The following is a 25,489-nucleotide window of genomic DNA, read 5'->3' as shown; positions in this document are numbered from 1 at the left end:
TTTGAGGTGCTGCAGTGCAGTGTGCGTGTTTATTTGTGTGTGTGTGTGTATGGGGCGGGTTAAAGGGGGTGTGGATGTGCACGTGTGTATACATGTTTGTGTTGTGGCACATGTGAATACATGTTTTTTTTATGTGTGAGTAGTTGTATGTGTGTGTATGTGTGTTTAAATTTAAATTAAAACAGTTTTTTTTTGTTTTTTTTTATCAGAATGACCCAATGCATGAGCAATAATATTGATACTACTACTACTACTACTACTACTACTAATAATAATAATACTTTATTATTGATCACTGTGGGACAATATTAACAATTCAGTTCAGGTGATTTGTGTAAATAACTGTTTTATATCACTTTAGATACTGGTCAATGCGCCAAGGAAAGCTGAATAATGTGGGCTGGGTTTGACTCCCTGAGATCAAACGTTCCTGGAAATCACAACACATAACAGCTATGAAGCAGCACATGTAGAAACGAGAGAACAAGCAGCCAAATCATCTGCTCCATGTTCCCTCACCGCACACCAGTCCTGCTCCAGACACCGATCATCACAGTCACCCAAACAGAGTGAGAAACAGTTAATGGCTTTTAGTTTTGGCCGGGTCGCTCAACAGGTGTCTGGAATAATCCTGACGGATGGAGAACGGAAAGGCTGAAATGATTATTGGTGCCAGAAGCATCAGAGGAACGTGAGGCGCTGCGTTTGGAATGCGCCACCCATAATCCACACAGATGAATCATGGTGCTGTAATTGCAGTTATTGCTCCATAGAGTGGGCTTTTTTCACTGTGTGGAATGTAGAGGAATTGCGAGAAGTGTGTGTTTCTGTGTGTGTGTGTGTGTGTGTGTGTGTGTGCTCTCCAAAACACAACATCATTATTAAGCGTGCATCAGTGTTGAAACTTTTCGACTGAATTAACCAGAGTAAGTTTGGGAGAAATGGATTATAGTGATGAGAGGAAAGGGGAGGGGGTCAAAAAGTTAAGAGGAAGAGAGGAGAAGAGAGGTAATGATAAGAAAGGGGACGTGAAAAGGGAGGAGGAGACAGTAAGAAAGAAGAGGAAAGGAGAGGAGAGGTGATGAGAGGAGAGCAGAAAGGAAGAGCGAGGAAGTGGTGAAGAGAGAAGATGAGAGGAGAGAAGAAGAGAGGATAAGAGGGAATATGGGAAAAGATAAGAGGACAGGTGATGAAGAGAGAAGATGAGAGGAGAGGGGAAGGGAGGGATCAAGAGCAAAGGAGGGAACTGGTAAAGAGTGGAGAGGAAGGTATGGGAGAAGAGAAGAGAGGAGAAGAGAAGAGAAGAGAAGAGAAGAGAAGAGAAGAAAAGAAAAGAGAGGAGAAGACCACAGGGAGAAGCTGGTGTTGGGAGGAGGTATGGGAGGTTGTTTGGGCAAAGCCAAAAAAGAAAGGAAGAATGAAAGCATAAAAAAGAGACAAGAAGAGGAGAATGTTGCCTTTGATATGGGGATGCTGAGGGGTAATTTGTGTGTGTGTGTGTGTGTGTGTGTGTGTGTGTGTGTGTGTGTGTGTGTGTGTGTGTGTGTGTGTCAGAGGGGCCAGTCTGGGGTACAATAGGGGCCTGACAGGACTACAATGGAGAGTCTGTTAGTATGCAGGTAGTGTTGGGGCCACCCTGCAATCTCCCTACATGGCCCCAGGGCAAGACCTTACACACACACACACACACACACACACACACACACACACACACACACACACACACACACACATTCAAACAACAACCTCTGAACAACATGAACTTGGAGTGTATGTGTGCATTTCCATTCACACAAACAAGAACACAAGCACACACACAATAAAGAACAAGATGAATGAACTTGCATATGTGTGTGTATATGTGCATGCATGTGCCTATTCATACAAATAATAACCATAACACACACACACACATACACAATCAAGAACTTGCAAACACAGTATATGAGTTGTATCATTCACTCAGGGGAATTTTCAAATCTGACATTGAACAACAAATGCGTTTCTGCTGCATTCCAACACATTTCATCCGAGGCTCACAGCGACGGCGCGGTGTGTCCCTGAGGGTTTGATTGTGAGGTGAGGTCGAAGGTGCACTGAGGGCGCCCACCATCTGAGGAATAAGTGACAGCGGTTGTGTTCTTCAAAGGTGCATCACGACCATGAATACACAACGTCAGCGTACGCTTTTGACCACCTTTGAAATGAATGTGTATTTCGATGCGCCATTATGCCAGGCTGAATACCTATCCGCTGTGTCTAAAAAAGATGACTGGCCTAGCTCTGGTTATCCTTGACCAACACATGCGATGTATTTCTAGTTCAAACGCAGCTTGGAGCAAGAAGCACAGCTCCAGCCTGACTGAAGCCTGGAGCAGCTGCCAATGTCAAGTCACGTTCAGAGTGATTTTATTGTTCTTAGGCATGGAAGCTCAGGGATCAACACTGATGACATGTAGAGACAAGACAAAAGATGATGAATGGTACGATGTTACTACAAGCTGGTGGGACGGTTTATGGGAATGTAAGGTTTCCAAAAGATGTTTAATTGATACAAGAGACCATGGAGAGCCTCTCTTTTGAGTTTTGGTGTTTGGCAGCATTTTTTTTTTTAAATGTACCTTTTGAAAGGCACATTTAAAAAATAATAATAAAAAAAGCACATTCAAGGCATATTAAAATAGATAAATAAATAAATATGTATAGACTCTTCCATGTCACATTTCAAGCAAAGGAAAATATTAAGATGAACTTCAGTGTATGGAGCCTGCTGTGGCCTTTATCAGGGAACTTTGTGTAAATGTCTGTCAATCACAGTGCCCAGGAAATCTTCTTTCACTTTGGTGGACACCAGCTTAATATCAAAAGCTACAACAGATTATCAGCATGTCCAATCCAAGCTCACTCCAGTGGCATTGATGCGTTTCATTGTCCATTAAGCCCAACAGGGAATGGGACCCCTGACCCTGCCAGCTTTGGTGCCTTGCTCTGCCCATTGACTACTCAGCTGGTCTTTTTTTTTCATATCAATGATAGAGAATAATAAAATAAATTAATCGCCCACTGCCAATAATCAGCTCTAAAGCAATGTTAATATTGATCCAGTGTTATTTTTACTGTTGATATTTTACCAATTGTGAAACTGGCATTTGTGTGGTCACTTAACACAAATGTCAGATGAGCAACAGAATAAAAACCATGGTCTTTTGTTTAACAACAACAGCAACAACAACAACAACAACAAAAGTTCTTTTTTTCCCCCAAGACAGGCCTATCTGAAAATCTGCATTTGTTGTGCAGTTCTTACAAAATGCATATGGGTATTGGCCATTATGGATGGGACAATATTGGATGCTGGTATCAAAAAACATATTGCTGCATCCCTCAAATTAATACTCAATATTTTTAACGCAAACCTGAGCAGCTGTACTTGAAAGCCAGCCATCCAACCTCAGCCGATGCATCAGGTACATTCAGGTTTTGCATTCAGTGATAAAATGTAACTCCCCTTCCGCTCCTTCATCATATCCAGGTACTCCGGAGTCTCTGGAGGAAAAGGAGCGCCAGCTTTCCACCATGATCGGTCAGCTGATCGGCCTGAGGGAGCAGCTCCTGGCCGCCCATGATGAGCAGAAGAAGATGGCCGCCTCGCAGCTGGAGAAGCAGAGACAACAGATGGAGCTGGCCAGGCAGCAGCAGGAACAGGTAGGGAGGGACGGAGTGTGTGTTTGTGTGTGTGTGTGTGCACTTGTCTGTGCATGGGAGGGGCACGTGTGTGAGAGAAAAAGAGAGTGATAGAGTATGTGTACTACAGGCAAGTAAGTCGTTTTCAAAATAGCTGTGTGTTGTGTGAGGGAGAAGGTGTGTGTCCGTGCCTGTGTATGTGTCTACGAAGTAGCAGAAAGGGCCGTATGTGTTGCATGTGAGAGAAAACGTCTGTGCATGTGTGCATATTATAGTGCTATCACAAGAAGTTGGTGTGTGTGAGTGAGAACAAGTTCATATGCATGCGTGAGTGAGATTGTCTTTGCATGTCTGTATGTGTATACATAGCAGCAGTAGAAATAGGAGTATGTGTCATCTATGAGGAAGAACGTGTGTGTGTGAACCTGCATGTGAATATAATAGTAGCTGTATCATTTAAGAGAACAAATGTATGTGTATGTGTGTGTGCTTGTGTATATACACTGCAAAAACGCAAAATCTTACCAAGATTATTTGTCTTATTTCAAGTCAAAAATGTCTTATTTCTAGTCAAAATATCTCATTACACTTAAAATAAGACATGATCACCTCAGAAGTAAATTGTTTTTAGACAATTTTCACTTGTTTCAAGTGAAAATTCACCTGAAACAAGTGAAAATTCACTTGTTTCATTGGCAAAATTTGCCAGTGGAAAAAGTGAAAATTCACTTGAAATAAGTGAAAATTAGCTAGAAACAAGAAACAAATTTTGCCAATGAAACAAGCAAATTTTCACTTGTTTCAAGCAAATTTTCACGTGAAACAAGAGACAATTGTCTAAAAACAAGTTACTTCTGAGCTGATCATGTCTTATTTTAAGTGAAATGAGATATTTTGACTAATAAGACATTTTTGACTTGAAATAAGACAAATAATCTTGGTAAGATTTTGAGTTTTTGCAGTGTAGTCATAAAAGTTGTCTCAGTTGCATGTCAGTGTGTGTTAAGCTGCGGGTTAAGGAGGTTAAAGTTGTAAGTTCAGGGGGGGATAGAGGTTTGGGTGGAGTATTAAAGCTGCCTAAAGAGTGTGTGTGCGTGTGTATGTGTGGGCAAGAATAGTTGCCAGAGCACTTATTGATACTGATATGTGTCAGAGAGTGAGAAAAACGCCGTGTGTGTACGAGAGAGAGAGAGAAAGAGAGAGATTATGGAAAGAGGAGATTAGGTGTTCTGCTCTTTGTTTTGGCTGTTTGTCGACACATACTGTGGGTCGGCGTACGACAGGCTCTGTTTGGACAAGTCCACACCTCCCATCACAACACATTCCACCTTTCACGCTTTCACAAAGGAACAGGGAAGAGCACGAGAGTGAAAGGCACGACAGATTCCAATATCAGCCAGTCATTTGGCTGTTGAGACTTGATAGGATAATGCCCTACAGACAAACCCCCGAAAAATCTGCCTTTAATGAAATATGACATGTGTGCAAATGGGGCGCCGCCTCCCATTCAGCAGCCTGTAATTACATTTCAGAATAAATATACTAAACGACTCCTCAAAAAACTAGGCAGCTGCTTTGCTTTTCTGGCTCGGTGGGCGGGATCAAACAGTTCACATGCTGCCCCTTTAAGGCACAATGACCCCGGGCGATTGGCCCATCCCGGCGGCCCGTCACCGAACGCAACTCCACCCTTTCGACTTTTGACTTCAGATGTTCTTTGATGGGAAATGTCACATCAAAACAACAGAGTAAAGAAATAACTGTGATCACCCCGCCAGATGATGGGTGGCGGAGGCTGGGCCGTACTCGTGTAGTAAACATGTCAATCTCAAGGATTCAGTGTCGGTTTAGAGATTTGTTGAGGAACACTCCGTGCTGTTAATTGCACGAATTGGTTATATCATCCGTCATGCTCGGCTCTTGACCATCGTTCGAGGTCATGCAGGCATCTCTCTCATGCGTTGCTGTGTTCAGGATCACTTGTAAAGCCTTTATAATCATCAATGGTGGAATTCAACGCTGTTCAGGCGCTGCGATCTTTATTTTTCTTGTTGCACTGGGAGGTCAAAAATATCCCACGTTTGAGTTAACTTGAATGCAGCACAATCGCCATTGCTGTTTTCATTCGGTTAGGAACTTCCCATGTGAGCATCGTCTTGAATAATTTTCACTGCAAAAACTCAAAATCTTACCAAGATTATTTGTCTTATTTCAAGTCAAAATATCTCATTACACTTAAAATAAGACATGATCACCTCAGAAGTAACTTGTTTTTAGACAATTGTCTCTTGTTTCAAGTGAAAATTTGCTTGAAACAAGTGAAAATTTGCTTGTTTCATTGGCAAAATAAATTTCACTTATTTCAAGTGAATTTTCACTTTTTCCACTGGCAAATTTTGCCAATGAAACAAGCAAATTTTCACTTGTTTCAGGTGAATTTTCACTTGAAACAAGTGAAAATTGTCTAAAAACAATTACTTCTGAGGTGATCATGTCTTATTTTAAGTGTAATGAGATATTTTGACTAGAAATAAGACATTTTTGACTTGAAATAAGACAAATAATCTTGGTAAGATTTTGCGTTTTTGCAGTGAAGATACACTGTACAAAACTGAGGGTTGATTGAAGATGTTGATGTTGATATCTATCTAGACTCAACCATCATGGACCCTTTGCAATTTCACATAGTGCCTCTTTAAAATTATGTCCACATTTTCCCTTCTCGTCTTTCTCCCCTAACTGTTTCTTCCTGATTCTCACCTTGTAATTACTGAAGGGACGTTGCATTCACTCAGCTCTCTTTTTCTCTCTCCTTCTCTCTCACTCTGTATGTGTGTGTGTGTGTGTCTGTGCATGTGTGTGTCCAGATTGCCAGACAACAGCAGCAGCTCCTGCAGCAGCAGCACAAGATCAACATTCTCCAGCAGCAGATCCAGGTCAGTAGGTAGACACACGTGCACACACACACACACGCACACACACACACACACACTCACACAGACTCACACGCAAACAAGTTCAATAACACACTCATCTTCCGGGCTTGTTCATTCCTTACATTTTTCCGCTGACTCTTCCTGCCCCTTGCAGAACTCCCTTCTTTCACCCCATCGCCTTTCTTTCACTGCACCCGACTCTGCAGGGATGTTGCTAACTTCCATCTTCTGCCTATTTGATCTAAGAATCCATTTTCTTTACGTGCCATTATTATCGAGCCATGTACGATTGGAAAGCGCCAGTAATAGGAGAGGTCGCGACCTTTTAATTTATGCCGTAACTGCTATCGAGAGTTATGACGCACAAAGATGCACAAAAACACATCTCACCACATGCGAGTAAAGTTAATGTGCCTCATGCAAAGACATTCACACACACACACACACACACACATGAAAATGGTGACCCAATAATTGCCCTGGTTATGGTAGGATCATTTTCTGTTGCATTGATCACACAGCAATCAATACCCCAGCATCCCCAAGGACTCCTCCTACTCTTTTCTCTACCTCCAACTGTTGATTTATCATCATGTGTTTCCTGTCTTCAGTCCTGCGTCTCCTTTCCGTTTCAATCAAATGCTTTATTTTACCTCTCGACGCGCACTTCGCGACGTATGCCTCTGCAGTGTCAACACCCTCTCCGTTTGTTTGCTTATTTTGCAGCTTCCATAAACTTAAACCGGAACAATAAACTGGCAAAACAATATAAATCGAACAAGAAAAAGAAGAGGTTATACAAGGCAGCGTTTCCCCATGTACAGGCAAAAAGGAGATCACTTTTTGCTTCAATCACATATTTTTTATGTGCCTATCCCCGTCTTTGTTGTCCTCCTTATTTTCTTATTCCTACATCTATTTTATCCTCCCACCTGATAGACTAAGCTTTATCACCTGTCTTCTGTAATCTATTCTGTTTTTCCTAGTGGAAGTGGAAAAAAATCTGCCAGTTGGATGAGATAAGACACTGGTCGTGTCAACTTGTTTTCAGAATTGTCTTGAATCAAGTGTGATTTTCTTGACTAATTTTCTTGAGTGTGTTTTTCTGCCTTATTTAGACGTATTTATACTTGAAAAAAAAAATTGGAATCAAAAGGGCTTATCTCATCCCACTTGTAGATTTTTTTTTTTTTTTTTTACTTATTTTTAAGCAATGTTATAAAGGAATGTGAAACTAAAGAACCTGTTAAAAAGAATGTATTTTGCAATGTAAATATACAGCCACTAAGATTTGAAATCTGTGTGCTGTGGCTGGGTAATCAGCCTGTGTTTGATCAGTATTGTCTAAAAACCTGTTCAGGCTATTGATTCATTGCAGAGAGCTTGTAAAATATTCTCATCGCTCATTCAGTGAAACAAGCGAGTCCTCTGCACTCTCAAGCCTATGACAGGCTCCCCTCAGCTGGGAGAGGCAATGAGCCTCGCTCCACTCCTGCCTCCATACCCCCCATTGGCTGAAAGCCTTGGATCTCCTTGTGCTCCGGAGGCATCGTGTGGTTAACAAGGGCCTCTTTTTTTCTTTTTTTTTCTTTTCTTTTTTTTTTATGAGGCCCCACCCTTGGATCTTAATAAAGCTCGGATCGGACTTCATTAGGCCCCTGGGCCCCAGGGGAGAGCAAGACCGTAAAAACCAGCTTACTGTTCGGATCCTCTTCCACGCTGTGAAGCATAGATACTGTGTCATGTTCAGTTTGGAGGATGAAGGGATGTGCAGTAAGGGGCTCTTCACACACGTAGCCTGGAAGTTTATCATGTGGAGCTTCAGTCACACCTCTAGCCCTCATTTCACATTTTTTTTAATATAAAAAGAAATAGTTAAAATTAGAATTATGATTACCTGAATCAGACAGTACAATCAAGACATTGATACAGAGACTTTCACTTTCCCAGCACATAATGATACAAATGATGAAGACAACAATGATACAATAATATAGTCTAATAAATCCACATCTATTTCTCCCCCTCAGAAAGCAGCATTTTTTATTTAGCAGTACTCTTCATGTACATTTCCAAAGTAACTCTGCAAAGCACTAGCATCTTGTGGATAACAACATGACAGCATATAAAGACCCTGAAAAATACTTGTTTTCTTCATCTATTGACCAAAATGATATATCAAAGCTGTATGTGTGTGTGTACCAACTTGTTATTCAAGTTCTTTGCAAAACAATAGCATTTGTTGGCTAACCACTCAGCTCAGTAACGAGCATATGGTGTATCTACTGTAAGTTACAGAGGCTCAGAATTATTATGGCTAAGCTCCAGGGCTTAGTCACTAGAGTACGGGCTGTTTACGCTGTGTCGGATGTGTGTTGGCCTTAAACACACAGGCAGCGCCGCGCTGGTCTGTTTCCACTTATCAAATCCAGACCTGCTCTCCTCTCAGGCCAATACTCAGAGGAGCTGACCAAATGCTACCGTTTCAGTTGAAAAGAAGAGGCCTAAGTGTGCTAAAACCACTGTGGAAGCACCAGTTGTTGTCTGTGTCTTAATCTGAAAAACAGAATGTTTCCTGGGCAAAAAAAACCCCCCTACGTTTCAGCTGGAAAGCTGCATATTTGCAAGTGCTTGATCTAACGCATTGCCTTACATGCTCTGGTTTCAGCGTAAACAAGTCTGTCTGATTGTAGGCTATTTTGTGGTGCTTTGCATCATGGGGGCTCATACTGTACAGTTAACCAAGGCTCAATCATTAATTAGACTTATTTCTATGAATTTTGAGCATAACACTGAATTTGGGATGACTGCCATTGGTGGGAAACCAGAATCTTTTCTGTATCTGATTTATGAATGGAGACGATGAAAACCCAGTGGGGAGTTGTTTTCCACGTTTTCCACCCGTCTTTGCTTTTTTCCCTCTGCGTCCATGGGTGGTGTCAGTATGTTTGTCAGGGAGCGCAATGCAGTGCTGCGAGGGGGAGCCTAGTTCAAAGTGACCCAGGTTTCCTGTCATGTGGTTTTAAATGGTGTGGAGAGCCAGCGGGGGACATCCACGGGTTAAAGGAATGCTTCCGAAGGCCCCTCTCTGATAGATATGGTTACATGCGCATGCTCACACGGACACACACACACACACACACACACACACACACACCTGCATACATAACATATTGGACAATGCAGATACAAATAAGTATCTCTCTCTCTCTCTCATATATATATATATATATATATATATATATATATATATTCCTCCCTCTCTCTATATATACTTATTTCTTTTACTCCATGTGTGTTTTAAGCATATAATGGAGAGTTGCATGAAATCTTCTACTTGTACTTCTTGCAAATCTTATACTCCACTAGAGTACTTCCACTACAGTGTCCATACATACAAGTATTCTATTCTATTCTATTCTATTCTATTCTATTCATGAACTGTAGTATGGACAACTACCGTTCACACATGCATGCACATTTAGTATTAGGACTTATACTATTGGACTATTCATGCATATGCCACCCACAAAAAAGGAAAAAAGAAGTAAAAAAAAAACAGACACACACCAAAGTACATATGCACTAACTGCATGTGCGTATATACAAGGTGCACAAGCAGAGAGGCTGTCATGCCAACACATAATATCAATACACATGCAAAAGGCGATTTGCACACACACACACACCCACACACACACAAACACACAGTGCTTACTCCCAGAGCGATGGTGGGCTTTTTGTGTGCCGTAGGCAGAGCCGCCCAGCCCAGCCTGGTGGCTGACAGGCATGTGTCTTTGTTAAGTCAGTTCCTATAATGACTCTCATATGTGGCCCATTTCCTCCGGGTCCACAAAGGCACAGGCCCCAACCGCACCGCCCGGGCCCTAGCTAACGGGCTAATTAATGACTGCAAAGCCGCACTCCTCCTCCTCCCTCTCTCTCTCTCTCTGTTCTTCATTTATAATTCTTCTTTCTCTTCCCTCTCCTACCCTCCTTTTCTCTCCCTGAGTTCTTGTCTCCCGAATGTTGTTTTCCTATTGTTTTTACTTCTTTTTTTCTGTTTTGTCATGTTTAAATCTTTTCGTGTGCATGACGCAAGTCTCAGCACTGTCATTTCAGTCATTTTCATCCAAAAGGCCTTATTTCCGTCCACAAATCAAAAGCATGAGTCTCATTTCCAAGGAAGCTTCTCATCAACTTGGTACCTAGTTACAGTACACACAACGCAGTATCACTGGTTTCTATTGTAATCAATAAGGTAACGTAACATTATGCAATATAAAGTTAACTGCTTTAGAAAAAGCTAGCCATCTACGTATAAATAGGATCAGTATTAAGACCCCTAAATGCTCTATGTGATAAGTAATTTCAGTGGTTTCCAAAAAAAAAAAAAAAGAAATTTGTTCATTTTCTTGTTTTTCTACTTCTTAGTTGATGTTGCCAGGCGTTGTGGGATTTCCTATTCCGCCGATGAGGAACAACTGTATGCTTACTTCAAAATCAGCCGAGTTTCATGTGTGTCATATCTCAGAGAGACAGTCCTACAGCCTATAAATTTGTACTTCCTACCTTTGAATGAAGCCTAGATCGGGAGCTTCCTTTCATTTGAGACAAAGCCAAACTGTTTGAGATACACCCAAAAATACAGTGATCCAATCATTTCCATAAATCCCTTCTTCTTGTTCTGTCTCTGCCTTTTTTTCTCTTTCAGTTCCTTGTCCTCCCCTCTCCTGCACCTCCCTCTCATATCTGCAATCTTTCTTGCTGTCCTCTGTGTTGATTGAGCAGTATTACTCCTCAGTGATAACAACTGCATCAAAGCTGGGAGCTGCTCTCCTGTCAGTACAAGTCAGAACCGCTGACGTTAGGTGAGGCCCTGAACAATTGGGGCTGCTGAGGCTGTGTGAAGACACACATGCACAAACACACACACATATACAGTACAGGCACACATACCCATTCACACACATGCATAAGAACTAATGGGGCAGGCAAATGGCTGTTAGATAGACAGGCAGATCCTACGTCAGCAGATATAGCTCCAGGGACAATGACTCGGAAAGCCGTGGAAGGCCCATAATGTCGATTGGACTCACCAGCTATGGAGAATGGCTAACACTTGACTTTACAATGGCCTTACTCCAGTGTATTAACCTGTGTGTCAACCTATGGAAAAGATGCTGTAAGTATAAAGTAATGCTGTGTTCTTAAATTAAAATCTCCCTAACACTTAGTGTGCTTACATGGGTGTTTCAAGACACAAACGGAGCGGTGTAATTGTTTGTACCTACACTGTGTTGTCACATTAACCTTATGCATTATGGAGTCATTTTATAACCCATAAAGTATGTACATTATTTAAATTTGAAAACAGTGATGCGCACTGGGGGAGGCCACTCTGAAACCAAAAGTAAAACTTACCTGTCAAGAAATAGACAGAAATATTGATTTTTGTCCATTTTTGCTGTAGTGAAACGTTAACATGGTGGGTACAGCAGGAAAACAGCAGGAAAGCACATACCAAGAAGTTTCGACTATTAATACAGAAAAAAAAAACATCACAGAAAAAAGAAGCAGAATGCAAATTACATAAACTTCGCAGTATCAGTTAAATAAATCTACCTGGAATACCTGATGTTTTGCCAGGCCGTTTCATCTTTGTTTTTGCGATCCTTTGAACACTGTAATTAATGTCTGCTGCTGTTTTTCCCAAAACAGAAGTAAGAATGCCCATAACTGGCGAAACAGATTGTGACGAATCCGTCCATTCAGAAAAAAAAGTTGGATCGGGTTTAAACTTTCTACCCATTATCACGGATGGAAATTGGGCAGAGACAGAAGTATCACAAGCCCCGTCGGGACAATGGGCAGCTGTTATCGAAAATCAATTGAAGTGAACTGGTGAACACAAAGGATCATTGTGGCTGCCCCCTTTTAACACTTCTGGGAAACAGGAGCAATGGGGTACACCAAGTTCAACAATCAAACTGTTTTTTTTTGTTTGGTTTTTTTTTTGATTGTATGCATTATTTCATCACTGGCAATGAAGAGGAACAAGGAGTATACTGTAGGAGGAAAATGGTGAAGACATAAAACAGAGGTCCTGGACTGGATTCAAACCAAAGACACTGAAGTCACACAGGATGAGCCTTAATGGGACATGCCAAGTAAACTGTCTTGATCTCTTTTTTTCTGAAAGCACCACCAAATTCTATCTAACAAACAAAAATTGATATACTTGGGGTTGGCCCAGAGGCTGTAGCATCTCCAGTCTCCTCTAACGACTGCAAAATGTGGCAGACAGAACTGTAAAGTGTTATGTTCATTTTTTTTCTTTTTTTTGCCCACACTGGAGCATTTTACATTTAATGTCCTGCATTCTGGTGGATTTTTATGCACCCATTTACCATTATTATGCATCAGTTTACTAGGAAAATCTTTTTTTTTTTTTTTTTTTTTTTTTATAAATATCTATTATAAATTTTTATAAATATCTATCTCTCTTTTATAAATATTGGGGGGGACTTGTCCCCCTTGACCCCCCCTATATTTGCGCCCATGGCGATGACAGAAAAAGAGAGACAAAACCAATAAGAATTAAAAAAAAAAAAAGAGTGTGGGGCATTCCAGATACATCCAATTTCCTGTCCAATGTGAAAATGAATGAGATCAGTTTTGAAGCTGTGTTTCAAAAGCGACTAGCCGCTGTTAGCTTAGCATTAGAACAGCTCTCCACTGATGTGTACAGGCGCCTCCATGACCCTAGGAACCCCTGACTCTCCTTTTCAGCATAGTTCAAGTGGGATACTGTTGACTTATAGCGATCCCAAAACCCCGTGTCTGACTCTGATTAAGACACAGTACGTACCTTGCACCTATCAATAAAATTTAAACCATGTGCTCCCGTGTCCCCCTTGGGATCTTTCAGAATCCCAAAACCCAATCGATTTTTGCGACAGATGACAAACACTAAACAACATCTTACAGATTCATTGTCTTTGTCCCACTTCTGTTCAGGGCTTCAATTCTTCTTCTCTTTGCTTCAAACAAGCCAGTGTTGCTACAGCCAGGAACGTTGAACAAATCACTTCCGGTGTGCCGGAGGATTTTTGACAGGAAAGACGGAGAGGAACAAATTCATCAGAAAAGATTTCATCATCTGAGTATTTGTGATTACAATAACTCGAGAGAAACAAATCAGATAGCTTTCTGAAAAATCTCGTTACCTCAATTGGGTTGCTATGCAGAGTCAAGGTGTGTCCTTGGACGTACCTGCATGCATACATAAACGTGTGTGTGTGTGTGTGTGTGTGTGTGCAAACTGCACGGACAAAGGCATCGAGTGTTTTTACATCTATCTGCCTCTTCCTCTCTCTGTCACACACACACACATTGTGTCTTTTTCTTCTTGCCCACTCACACACACAGATGCAACACATACGTACTCGTTACCCCCTAACCCCACCACCCCAACACAAGAGGACCATTAATAGTATGTGTGTGTGTGTGTGTGTGTACTGATGTATACGTGCATGCCAAGGTGTGCATGTCCGTGTGTCTGGTGGGCAGTTAGAGGAAGGGGGCCCTGTGTTTTCTTAGGGGCCGAGCAGAGCAGGACCCCCGCCCCTCCCCACCCAGCCAACCTTCCCCAGTCCATTCATTGGATGCCCCCCCCCCTCCCCTCGGTAAAAGGGGATCTTTGTGTGTTTTCGCTAGTGAAGCAGCCCCAGTCAGTCCCAGCGTTCCCAGAGGAATACAATGAATGGGAGCATTTTGTCCCACTCTCTATAACCTCCAACACCCCCCCACACCTCCCACCCTCCACTTCTTCTTCTTCTTCTTTTAGCTGTACGGATACACAGACTTGTTTTTCTTCTCTCTCCATTCTGTCTCCGTCTTTTCTCTGTCACAAGACATTGGACCGTTCGTCTCTCTGAGAGAGAGAGAGTGTGTGTGTATGTGTGTGTGTGTGTGTGTGTGTGTGGGTCTGGTCTGGCTTGTTAGAGTGTGACCTACCCAACGTTATCAGAATAGCCGGTCGGCTGATGAACACATGTATTTGCACGCATACCGAACAATGCTGATTGTGAATAATGTGTATGTCCGATGCGTGCCGGGGCAGAGCCAGCGCCCCCACCCCCTCACACACACACACACACACACACACCCACACACGACCTTAACCAAATCCATACTGTAACTTAAACCCCATGTTGAGGTTAAGGACTGGCCAAACTTACCTCACGTGACAGCTAGTAGACTACACTCAGTTGGTTTTATATCACACCAACCACGAGAGGTCCTTGATCATACAACTGTGCACAAAAAATATTAAACAGATAGGCCCAGTAGTATGCAAGAGTAACTGCAGACAGATACACACACACACACACACGACCAAACGCAAAATCCCCTCTAGGTTGTTGCCTGGCAGAGATGAAAATAGTGTCACTCCAAGGATCTAAACCTCAAACTATTTCTCATGAGGATAGAAGGTAAAACACACACACACACACACACACACACACATGCACACCACCTTGGGACAGTTTCGCCTCTCTCTCTCTCCTTAGCAATGCTCTTTGAGCGTTCTTGCCCCACCAAACCCATCAACCCCCCGACATCCTCAAGATTGGTCCGCTTATTCAACTAATTCAACAGCCCTGGCAATTAATTTCTCCCTCACACTCCTCGGTAATGTAACCGCCGCCCACCTCCTTCCCCGCTCGGCTGCTCCCCACCCTCCAGTCCCTCTGTACAAGCACAGGGATGTAAATGCACTACATGGTCAGGATTTACGCACTAATGATGAACTGTCCCAGGAGACACTGGGGGGAGGTGAAGTGGTAGTAAAGGAGATAAATGGAGGTGGATGGTAAAGACCAAGGTGCAGAGAGAGATGGAGGTGGAGAGAAAAGAAGGAGGTTAAGGACAAGTGTCGACAAGTGTTTTTTTTTTTTTTTCCCAAAGAGAGAGAGAAAATAGGAAAGAGAAGAAGAATGGAAAGAAAGACAGGGAAGAATGAGTGAAAAGCAGTCAAAGCGAGAGATAGAGATAACTGGATAACATCTGGATAAAAAAACATAGAAAAAGTGTGACAAGGAGAGATGAGAGGAAAGGGAGGAGTGGCAAAACTAAAAAATTAGTAAGACTTGAAAAGAGTAATGCGATGACCAAGGGCGCAAATTTCCCTTAGACATTGGGGGGGGACACATTTTTTGAAATTTTGAGCATTTTACATTTAATGTCCTGCATTCTGGTGGGTTTTTATGCACCCATTTACCATTTTTATGCATCAGTTTACTAGGAAAATCTTTTTTTTTTTTTTTTTTTTTATAAATATCTATTATAAATTTTTATAAATATCTATCTCTCTTTTATAAATATTGGGGGCGACTTGTCCCCCTTGATCCCCCCCATATTTGTGCCCATGGCGATGACAGAAAAAGAGAGACAAAACCAATAAGAATTAAAAAAAAAAAAAGAGTGTGGACAGGTGTTCATCTCGAAGAAAAAAACTGCAGCTAACTGGACAACAGAGAGAGAAACAGAAGGAGGACAGGAAAGATGACAGAGCATGGGGTGAGGAATATAGAACAAGTGGAGGAAAAGAAGATACAAGAGAATTTAAAAAAAAGGGGGAAGGAGATAGGAGTAGAAAGTGGTCAAGGAAAAGATAAAAAGTAGCTGAGTTGATTATTATTTTTTTTTTTTATGGTGCATCAAGCTGGAAAGGTTGAATGGAAATGGGAAAAAAATAAATAAATAAAAATACATGTATTCATGTCACTCACATGAAGTCAAAATATTTTCTGTCAATACAAAATTCTGCAATAAATTGAAACGTTTGTCGCATGGTGAAATGACGCTGTTGTTTCGCTCCGATGTTTAACCCTTTCAGCGTCACTGCTCCCACCCGTGGGTTTGTCATCACTGCGCTGCCAATCTTTGTTCAAAACCGCTGAACTTTATTTTAGGTTTTAGCGGACATCCCAAGGTCTCCAAAGATGCCAATTACGCACTGCTGAATTACAGGGGAAGACAAACAGATATGTTCTAAGTGCACCAGTTTGTTTTTTGCCTTCAATGGCCGGCATTAGACGTGACCGACACGAGCAGAGCGAGGGAGAGAATGACGGCGTGATCAGAGCAATCGAGGGTGGATGAACGATAGAAAAAAGAGTGAGAACGTTCATTTGGAGAGGGGAGAAGCAGCAGATTCCCAGAGTGATGGAGGGGGATCCAGTGGTTAACTAGGCCCGGCTCTAATAGATTCCCGCAGGCGCATCTTTGATATGCTCTCTTCAGTAGCAGCCCCGGGTGCCTCAGCCCGCTCAGGCCCACAGTTTTAGCTCAGAGTCTTTCAAGCCCACATGAAAGGCGGCTGTTAGGCCCTCTGTTGTCTGCTAAGCATTTGTGTTTTTACACTGTCTCTCGCAAGCAGGAATATCTATATTTGTTATTGTGTCTCACTCCCTCCCTGCAACCCCGCTGATCACTTAATAATGTGTGCTTTTGATCTGTGTATATATATATATGTGTGTGTGTGTGTGTCTGCTTATGAATTTTTATTTTCTGTGTTTGCTTCACAATATTTCTCAACCTCAAATGCCACTGTCTCCCATGCTCGCTTTTTCTTTTTTCTTTCTTTCTTTCTTTCCTTTTCACTTTCGTTCTTTTTTCCTCCTCACTCTTGCTTGTCTTTTTTTAACCCTCTCTCTTATATATGTACTGTAAGCACGTGTAAGTACGTATTTGTGTATCAAAGTGTTATTATCGAAGTTATTAAAGTGTTAAGTGTCCTGTTATAAGGGATGTTTAATTAAAAAACCCCATCTCTCTCTCTCTCTCTCTCTCTCTCTCGCTCTGTTGTTCTCTGTCTATGTCTCTCTCTCTCTCTCTCTCTCTGTCTGTCTTCTAGGTCCAGGGTCACATGCCTCCTCTGATGATCCCAGTGTTTCCTCACGACCAGCGCTCTTTGGCTGCAGCTGCGGCCGCTCAGCAAGGCTTCCTCTTCCCACCAGGCATGTCCTACAAGCCAGGTACACACACACACACACACACACACTAAATATCTGCCAGAGATAGATTGTGCACAGGTGATATATTTCTTTTCTGGATAAACAGATGCCTCCCCTTGGACAAAAGTTTCATGAATCTGACACTTCTTGTCAACTCCAAAAAGCCTCCCAAGAGAAACAGTGTCTCTCTCTCTCTCTCTCTCTCACACACACACACACCCACACACACACACGCACACACACACACACTCATACTGGGATCCCAGTCTATGTTAATGAGGTGTGTCAGGTGAGGAATGTGCTGGAAATGAGCGGAGAGATTTACAAGCCCTGCTTGTTCATGTCAGGAACAATAGATTGGACACAGCGAAGACTGGAATGTCTCTTTTATAGCGTGCTGAAAGCATGTCAGTTGCACAACACATCTGCAACATGGAATTTCACACTTTCTCACACACACACACACACACACACACACACACACACGCGGTTGCACATGCACACATACTCCAGCGTGCTCTCGTGTTCTGCTAAATAACGATGCACTAACAGACGGACCGACACGCATGCACTCACACACACACAAATAGAGAAGCACACACATACACGCACACGCACAGAGACACACACACACACACAGACATACTCTGTTTATACACATACACACGACCTAGCGTTGTATGCACCAGCATGTTGCACAAGCAGGTAGACCAACACACTTGTGTGCGCACAAAAACACACAAACACACAAACACACACCCTTCACTTACATGGTATTCCTATCTGGCACCACCTGCTCTCTCCTCTCTCGTCGTCCTTCTCACATTCCTTTTCCCCATGCATTCCTCCAGGTGCTAGCTAGACGCCGCGCGGCACACACTGACCATCGTCACACACAACAATCCTCCTGTATTCCCACTCTTGAAGCACACACTCCTGTGAGACTGTAAGAGAAGCAGAGGTCAAGAAAAGGAATAAAAAGCCCACATTGTGCGTTCTCCTTTGACTCTCAACAGTTTTCAACAAAGGCTCGGACATGGAAAGCCTTTTAAGGACAAACAGTGGGGGTTATACAGGGAACTTGTATATGAATTTATGAGTGCATCCCAATGAGGAGGCATACGATTTGAACTTCACTCAACGGCGGACATCAGGCACCCATGTGCACCAAAAACGAATGTAATTAACCTTCAAATAAAACACTCGTGACCCGGTGTGTTTCATTTAGAATGAATAAAAACATGTGAAGAGGAGAGAAACAAGGCAGGAGACAGACAGACGGGGGAAGAGAGACAGAGCCGGGCTCAGGAGCGTTGATCCCTCCCTGTCTCGTCCTGTTCACTGTGTTTTGTTTTGGCCTTTCTGCAGGTGAGAATTACCCCATGCAGTTCATTCCATCCACAATGGCAGCTGCAGCGGCGTCTGGACTCAGCCCGTTACAACTACAAGTAAGACTGAAGCAGCCCGGGTCTTGAAATGTAAATGTGTGTTCCATGCGGAAAAAGTGAGAGAAATACATTTCCACAAAAGGATTACATGGATGACATATGACTAGAAAGTGACATTGAAATGAGGTGGTGAAAAGCAAGGGCATGGAGGTCAGATGGGTGGATGGGTGGATATTTACAGTGAGAGAAGCTTTATTCTTGGTGAAGGTTTTTCTTTTTTTAACCATTGCCAAAACTTGACCCCAGCATTTACAGTACAGTGTTTTAGTGGCCTTACCTTAACCTTGAGTTTTAATTGCCTAAACTTGCCCTAACCCCCTTAACCACGGCAAGTTTTACTATTTAATGCTCTTAGAATTTGTGTTCGCGTTTGTGTTCATCTCACAAAATTTTTAGGAGACTGTGTTGGACTAAAGGCCAATCAAGCAAACCAAAGCCAAACCAAACCAAACCAAACATGGTCAGCCAACTCCACTTCAAAACCTATGTGACACAACGCGGCACAGTTAGTTTAGTCATAGAGAAGACAGTCAAGATGGCGAGCTGTCGTAAATGTGCCACATAACAGTAGTAAATTAATTAGCTTTAAGTAATAATTTGCAACATTTTCCTAGGAATTATCATTTTGCTATTGTCTGTCTAAACACTACAATGTTTTAAAAATGCTCTGGCACATAGAAGCGATGTGTTTAATGTTCCCAGCAGCAGCAACAGCATTTTTTTTTTTTTTTTGTAGAAGAAGATATTGCCAATTTGCATCAGTAGCAAAAGCCACCATGACTAAGCAGATAAAGAAAAGAGCACCACCTACAAAAAATTTATCCACATAAAATCCAAACTTAAAAGATGTCTCAGTGCTGGACACACTATTTGACTGACAAGCCATCACTAGGAAGTGCAGGGAGTATAATACCACAGCGATGACTTTTTAGCACCAAATGTCAAGAATTACAACTTTAACAGACATGGCAGCGTCAGGTTATGCTCTAACATGTTTCCTAGCATGTTACCACAAAGCATTTAAAGCAACTTTCAGATTTTTTCTACAACATTTCAGCAAGTGCATCCAAATGGCAAAACATTCATTTTAAAAGGAGCGGCAAATACAAAAAGCAGCTGGATGAGTCCCAGCATGCATTAACCTGCTGTTTAAATGAGTTTTAATGAAATTATTGTGTTCCTTTTTTATTATTATTGTTATTTTTTGATAACATGACACATCAAGATGAAGCTCTGCAGGCTGACACTAACATTCGACTTCCCTTATCTGCTGCCTGTCAGCTGTGTCAGACAAAAGCTGTTATGATGAATCGCTGAGGAATTCCGCCCCACCAGCGCAACACCTGGCCCAGGCAATTCATCAACTATTTTATTGCCGCTTGACACCTGTGGTTTGAGAATAGCACTTATACATAATGGTTATCATAGGACATATTTGCAAAGAAAAACGAGGGAAACAAAAAAAGGAAAATGAAAACTTCAGTCCCTAAAGGGGGTTTGGAATTTCACAACACGACCCCGCCACCCCTCCAACGGCACCCACTATCAGCAGGAAGAACAAAGCCTCTCAAAAGCTTTTTCACCGGCAAACAATATTGCCTCCTCATGTCAGTCATTAGCATAGCGTGGCTTTTGGCTGTTACGAGAATCCTTATCTCAGTTTATTCAATTTGTATTGTGGTTTTCGCTTATCAAGGCCCTCATTAGGCACTATTGACTTAACAAAGCACCGTGCTGCGCTGGGGGATCGGAGCCGCGGCGCTGCCTATCTCCACTCCTGGCTTTGAAATGATCAAAAGAGTTGCACGGTGAGCGAGAGGTGGAAGTATGAATAGTGTCGGAGATGCAAACTCATTCACATTTAAACACCGTTGAGATCTGGAGAATGAGCGGCAGAGAGAGCCCTGAATGAAAGAGGAAGCTTCTCATCACAGCGTCTGCTGAAATTAAGAGGAAGACTAGGAGAGGAGGAAGACAGAGAGCATGGGGAAGTGTTTATGCGGGGGGAAAAAAGAGTGATTGTCGGAGGAATTTCTCTGACATGGAGGTGCTGGCTTCCAGCACATGTTTGGACATTGTTTTGACAACAATAACGGTGCCAAAAGCAATCACGAAGAGATTTATGAGTCGTGCTTGTTTAGTTATGTATCTTCATCTCAAGAATTTGCCAGTAGCACTCTTTGTACCAAGGTAGCACTTTTAAAGCAAACATTCACAGTGAGTCCCGTGATGTTTCATAATAAATAAGTAACTAAATAAGAACATCAAGAATTAAATAAATAAAAATAAAGGATTAAGCAAAACAAGGCACAGGGAAGTTTGAGAGTTATCAGATAATTTTCTGCAAGATGAGACTGAAGGTATTCAGAAGGCATGCAGTGAGATATATATATATATATATAGATATAGTATACGTATAGCGATATGTGCAGTGAACCACCCATAGAATGTCTTGAGCTGTCTGTGTGCTTTGTGTGTGGTCCTGTTGGCCTTGTTGGTGACTAAAATGATTCTGATATATGATATACACTGCAGTAGAACTGAAGTGGAGTACATGTAGGTGCATTTGGTGTAATTGTTTTACTACATACTGCACTACCTTAAGCCCCTTGGTCTACATGTAGCCATTGTGGTTACGCAGTAGTGCTACAGTTGCTGCCTCTCTTTCCCAGCTCTGGCTTTGCTGTCTCCATTGCTCTGCTGTGTGGGAAGTGAGACACAATAGCATACCTATTTTCTAGTTCCATACACTTCAGAGTCTCACCAGCATGATTCTGCTTAGATATCACAGCTTTACTCATAACTCTCTCATTATGCAAGGAAATTGTCCATAGAGTTGCACCTTTAACCCCATGTTCTTAGTTGCTTGTAGGGGAGACTGGGGTAAGATGAGCCATTTTTCATATTTAGGATCACTACATCAAGGCAATCATAGTTTTATCGCTAACTAATATATCTGCATATATTTCAGGATGTTGTGCATCTCTTCAAACAAACAGAATTAGTGTAAACATAACTGTTTCCATAATATAGCATGTCCAAAAAAAAGTGGTCTCGTGGCACAACTTACCCTGTGTATGGGGTAAGTTGAGCATAGGAGCGGGGTAAGTTGAGCCATATCCCTACTCCCCCCCTCACTCTCCTCCCCACCTCCATCCCACCCCTCCCTCACCTTCTCTCTCCCTAAATAATAGTCACTTCTTCACACTCATGTGTATTTTTATTCATTAAACACAATTCAACAGGTACAACAAACAGCTGTTCTAACATGCCTTAAAGTGCGCTTGGGAAGAGAACATTAACAGCTGTGTTTTTGGAAAGAAAACACTAGAACACTAGTTTCTTGGTGTCCTTGCTGACAGTAAGGTCAGTTATCAACATATGAACAAAACACATTTGAACATTGAACCAAAATACCCCATAGACTTAATATGTAATTAATATTTATTTTATTTTTATTTATTTATTCATTTATTCATTCATTCATTCATTCAATATTTCATATTTATTTAATATTTAAGACATTTAGGCTACAGCCAAAATACACTTATTAAGTGTATGGGGCTCCGGCTCAACTTACCCCTGGCCAAATGGCTCAACTTACCCCAGAGCTACCATTTTGACTTTTTTAGTCCCCACAACTAAAATGGTGCACTTTGATGCTAGGTTTATGACCTCATGTTGTAGCTCATAGATACCACAACTGATGTATAAAACAAATTTAAAATGACCTGTTTTGGTCTTAACACAATTCTCAGGAAACTGATGATGGACTAAATTCACTTTCAAGAGTAAAAAATGTTTTTTTTGGAAATAAATGTCTAACCACTTTACCCATGTGGTTCTTACCTTCACAGACTCCATGAAATGATGCCTTCCTCCTAAATATTTGGTCAAATGATCAATGTTATTTACCGTTTCCTAGCAACAGGGGGTGGCTCAACTTACCCTTTGGCTCAACTTACCCCAGTCTCCCTAATGCTGAAGCTGTAGGAACTCAAACCTGATCTATTGTTGTCCTCATTGCAAGTCACTCTAGATCAAATGCAGATGTTATGTAATGGACTAGTGTGTCTTCAAAATATGGAACATGCATCATAAGATTGTGTGATCACAAAGTGGTTGAGTCGACACAATCTGCATGGATATGTACCATGTCTTTACAGAATGAGGACCATACTGACTTGGACGTTCTATACAAATCACAGACTGGGGCTTTAATGTAATAATTGTATTAGCACTGAAACATCAGTCACCAGGCATAATCAACAAGCTGTTTAGTTTCTGTGCACTAACCTATGGTAAAGCATTATAACTACACAATTACACCATGTTAGTACTATGTCAGCAGTTTCTACCAAAAGTGTGCAGAGGCAAAACTATTTGTATATGTATTTGTTTTGGGGTTTAATAATTTGGATTCGGATTCGGAAAAAAGTTGGTGTTGCTCAAACTCGAAGTGATTTTTTTTGTTGTTGTTGTTAAGTGTCGGATTTTAGCCACAAAGAGGTATAAAATGATTGAAATTCCTGCTTATTAAAACTATATAGGTTTAGGAGACCCACTCTAACAACTATGCATTCTGCAAATCAAAAGAAATCTAGCTGTGAAAAAATGTGGCAGATTTCTGTCTCTCGGTGACTGATGTCTGAGTGAACTCCAGTAAGTGGAGTTTCTTAGCATGACCCTGGGCAACGGACATTTGGCTCATGCTCCCTTTTTAGTTTGGCTCATGCTCCCTATTTAGTTATTAAGTTTGTATGTGCATTGTTCATCATGTGGTCTTTGTGTTGCGTTATTAAGTTTAAGGATAATTTTACATTATTTGTGTACTGTGACTATTATTGCCTATTCTTTTGGTGTATTGGTCTATTATTTAAAGCTGACTTATAGAAAAATGTTGGGCTAGTTTATTCATCAGAAAACCATTATTTGTTACTTGCCGAATATGGTTTTGGATTTGGGTGCATCCCTAGTCTCCACTAATATATAATACACTTAAGTGCACACCAGCTGGCAAAAAACCCAAGAGGTGCCTGTTTGATGTTAGATCTCTGCTTGGTAGAGGGTAGACAGATGTGTGGCCAGGCTGTTCCAGATGTCTCAAAGCTCAGCCCCCACAGCACTCCCATCAGACAGCTGGCCTGGCACTGATGGTCAAGCGGGCATTGACTGTTCTCAGGGACCGAACATGAACCCTAACAAGATGCAACAGGTTTAACATTTCTCCAGATCATTTCATGTCCTTGTGATGCTGCTGGAAGTAATGAGAGAATGTAGAGAGAAAGTTACAGGGAAGGAGGATGGCTGCTTTTATCTCACGAAATGGGACAAAAGTAAACATAATCTGCACTAATCTGGTGTCGAATGATACCGGATTTCTGCAGGGCATGTTCATCGACAGGCTGCACATGCCTCTCCGATCGAAATCACTCGAGAAGAAAACATCGATAGATACTGAAATACATAACTGCATTCGACTCATCGCGACCTGACCTCACCATTTTGATAGCACAAATGTCGTGCTATCAGCGTGGGAACTTGATCAGGCCAATTGTTTCCAGCGCCTTGGAGTAGACCCCTCCACAAACACCGGATTCCCGCTGAAGAATGGCCCCTTTTGTGCACAGCTAATGCGAGGAAAATACAGTTGCTTAGCAGACATTCTTGTTGAAATCATAAGACATCTCTCGCTGTCTGTTTCTGTGACCCTTTTCAGTATTTCTGTGTCTGAATTATGGCGATGAAAGTGAGGCATTGGAGGACAGATTTTTTTTTTTTTTTTTTTTGCCAAAGTCGGGATTTCTGCACTTTTGGTTATATATCGAGACCACAATGAGTTCATTTGTCATAAGGAGCAGACAGTTTATGTGATTCTAATGCAATCATATTAAGTTTTCCGGTACTTAAAAAGACTCAGCAACTGGCCCATAAAAGAGAATTGGAAATGTAGTAATGGCCGTGCTTGTGCACTCTGTCTGTCTGTATATCTTTCTCACTCTCTCGCATACACCCAATACTCCCATCGTTCCATTTAGCCCCTGTCCTCTGCGTGGGCCAGCTCAGTGGCAGTCAGTCCATTTCTCCACTCCCACCCCCCCACCCACCCACCCCGCAAACCTGCTGAAAAAGACAAAACCTCATTTGTTTTGTGTACCACGGAGATCAATAGCAGCTTGACACTAAAAGAGGCTAGCTAAGGGGATTCTCCACTTAGTCCTCCAGGGGAAGGCAGGCCTGACCAGGGAGCTCGAACACACAGAGCCTAGACAGCCCTCGCCCACATCCAGACCACAACAAAACCCTCTCTTTGCTTTGTGAGGGATTATGCTAAGATAGGCCGGGCTATGGAGGTTGAAAATGACAGACTAATCATTTGGATTTCAGTCAAATTAGC

General features: G+C 41.9%; 1 protein-coding gene across 5 annotated transcripts in view; it reads left to right on the top strand.

Annotated features, from left to right (window-relative positions):
- Positions 1-25,489, top strand: part of LOC115361118 (transcription factor SOX-6-like) — a 121,300-nt gene that overhangs the window by 72,059 nt on the left and 23,752 nt on the right. For all 5 annotated transcript variants that reach the window (XM_030054417.1, XM_030054420.1, XM_030054415.1 and 2 more), the window contains 4 exons: positions 3,533-3,705; positions 6,552-6,620; positions 17,545-17,665; positions 19,013-19,092. In XM_030054417.1, coding sequence (XP_029910277.1) covers positions 3,533-3,705; positions 6,552-6,620; positions 17,545-17,665; positions 19,013-19,092 — 443 coding nt within the window. The remainder of the gene's footprint in view (positions 1-3,532; positions 3,706-6,551; positions 6,621-17,544; positions 17,666-19,012; positions 19,093-25,489) is intronic.

This window comes from Myripristis murdjan, chromosome 6 (assembly GCF_902150065.1).
Source record: "Myripristis murdjan chromosome 6, fMyrMur1.1, whole genome shotgun sequence".
Lineage (NCBI taxonomy): Eukaryota > Metazoa > Chordata > Actinopteri > Holocentriformes > Holocentridae > Myripristis > Myripristis murdjan.
Note: the sequence above shows the minus strand (reverse complement) of the source record. Positions and strands in the feature narration are given on the sequence as shown.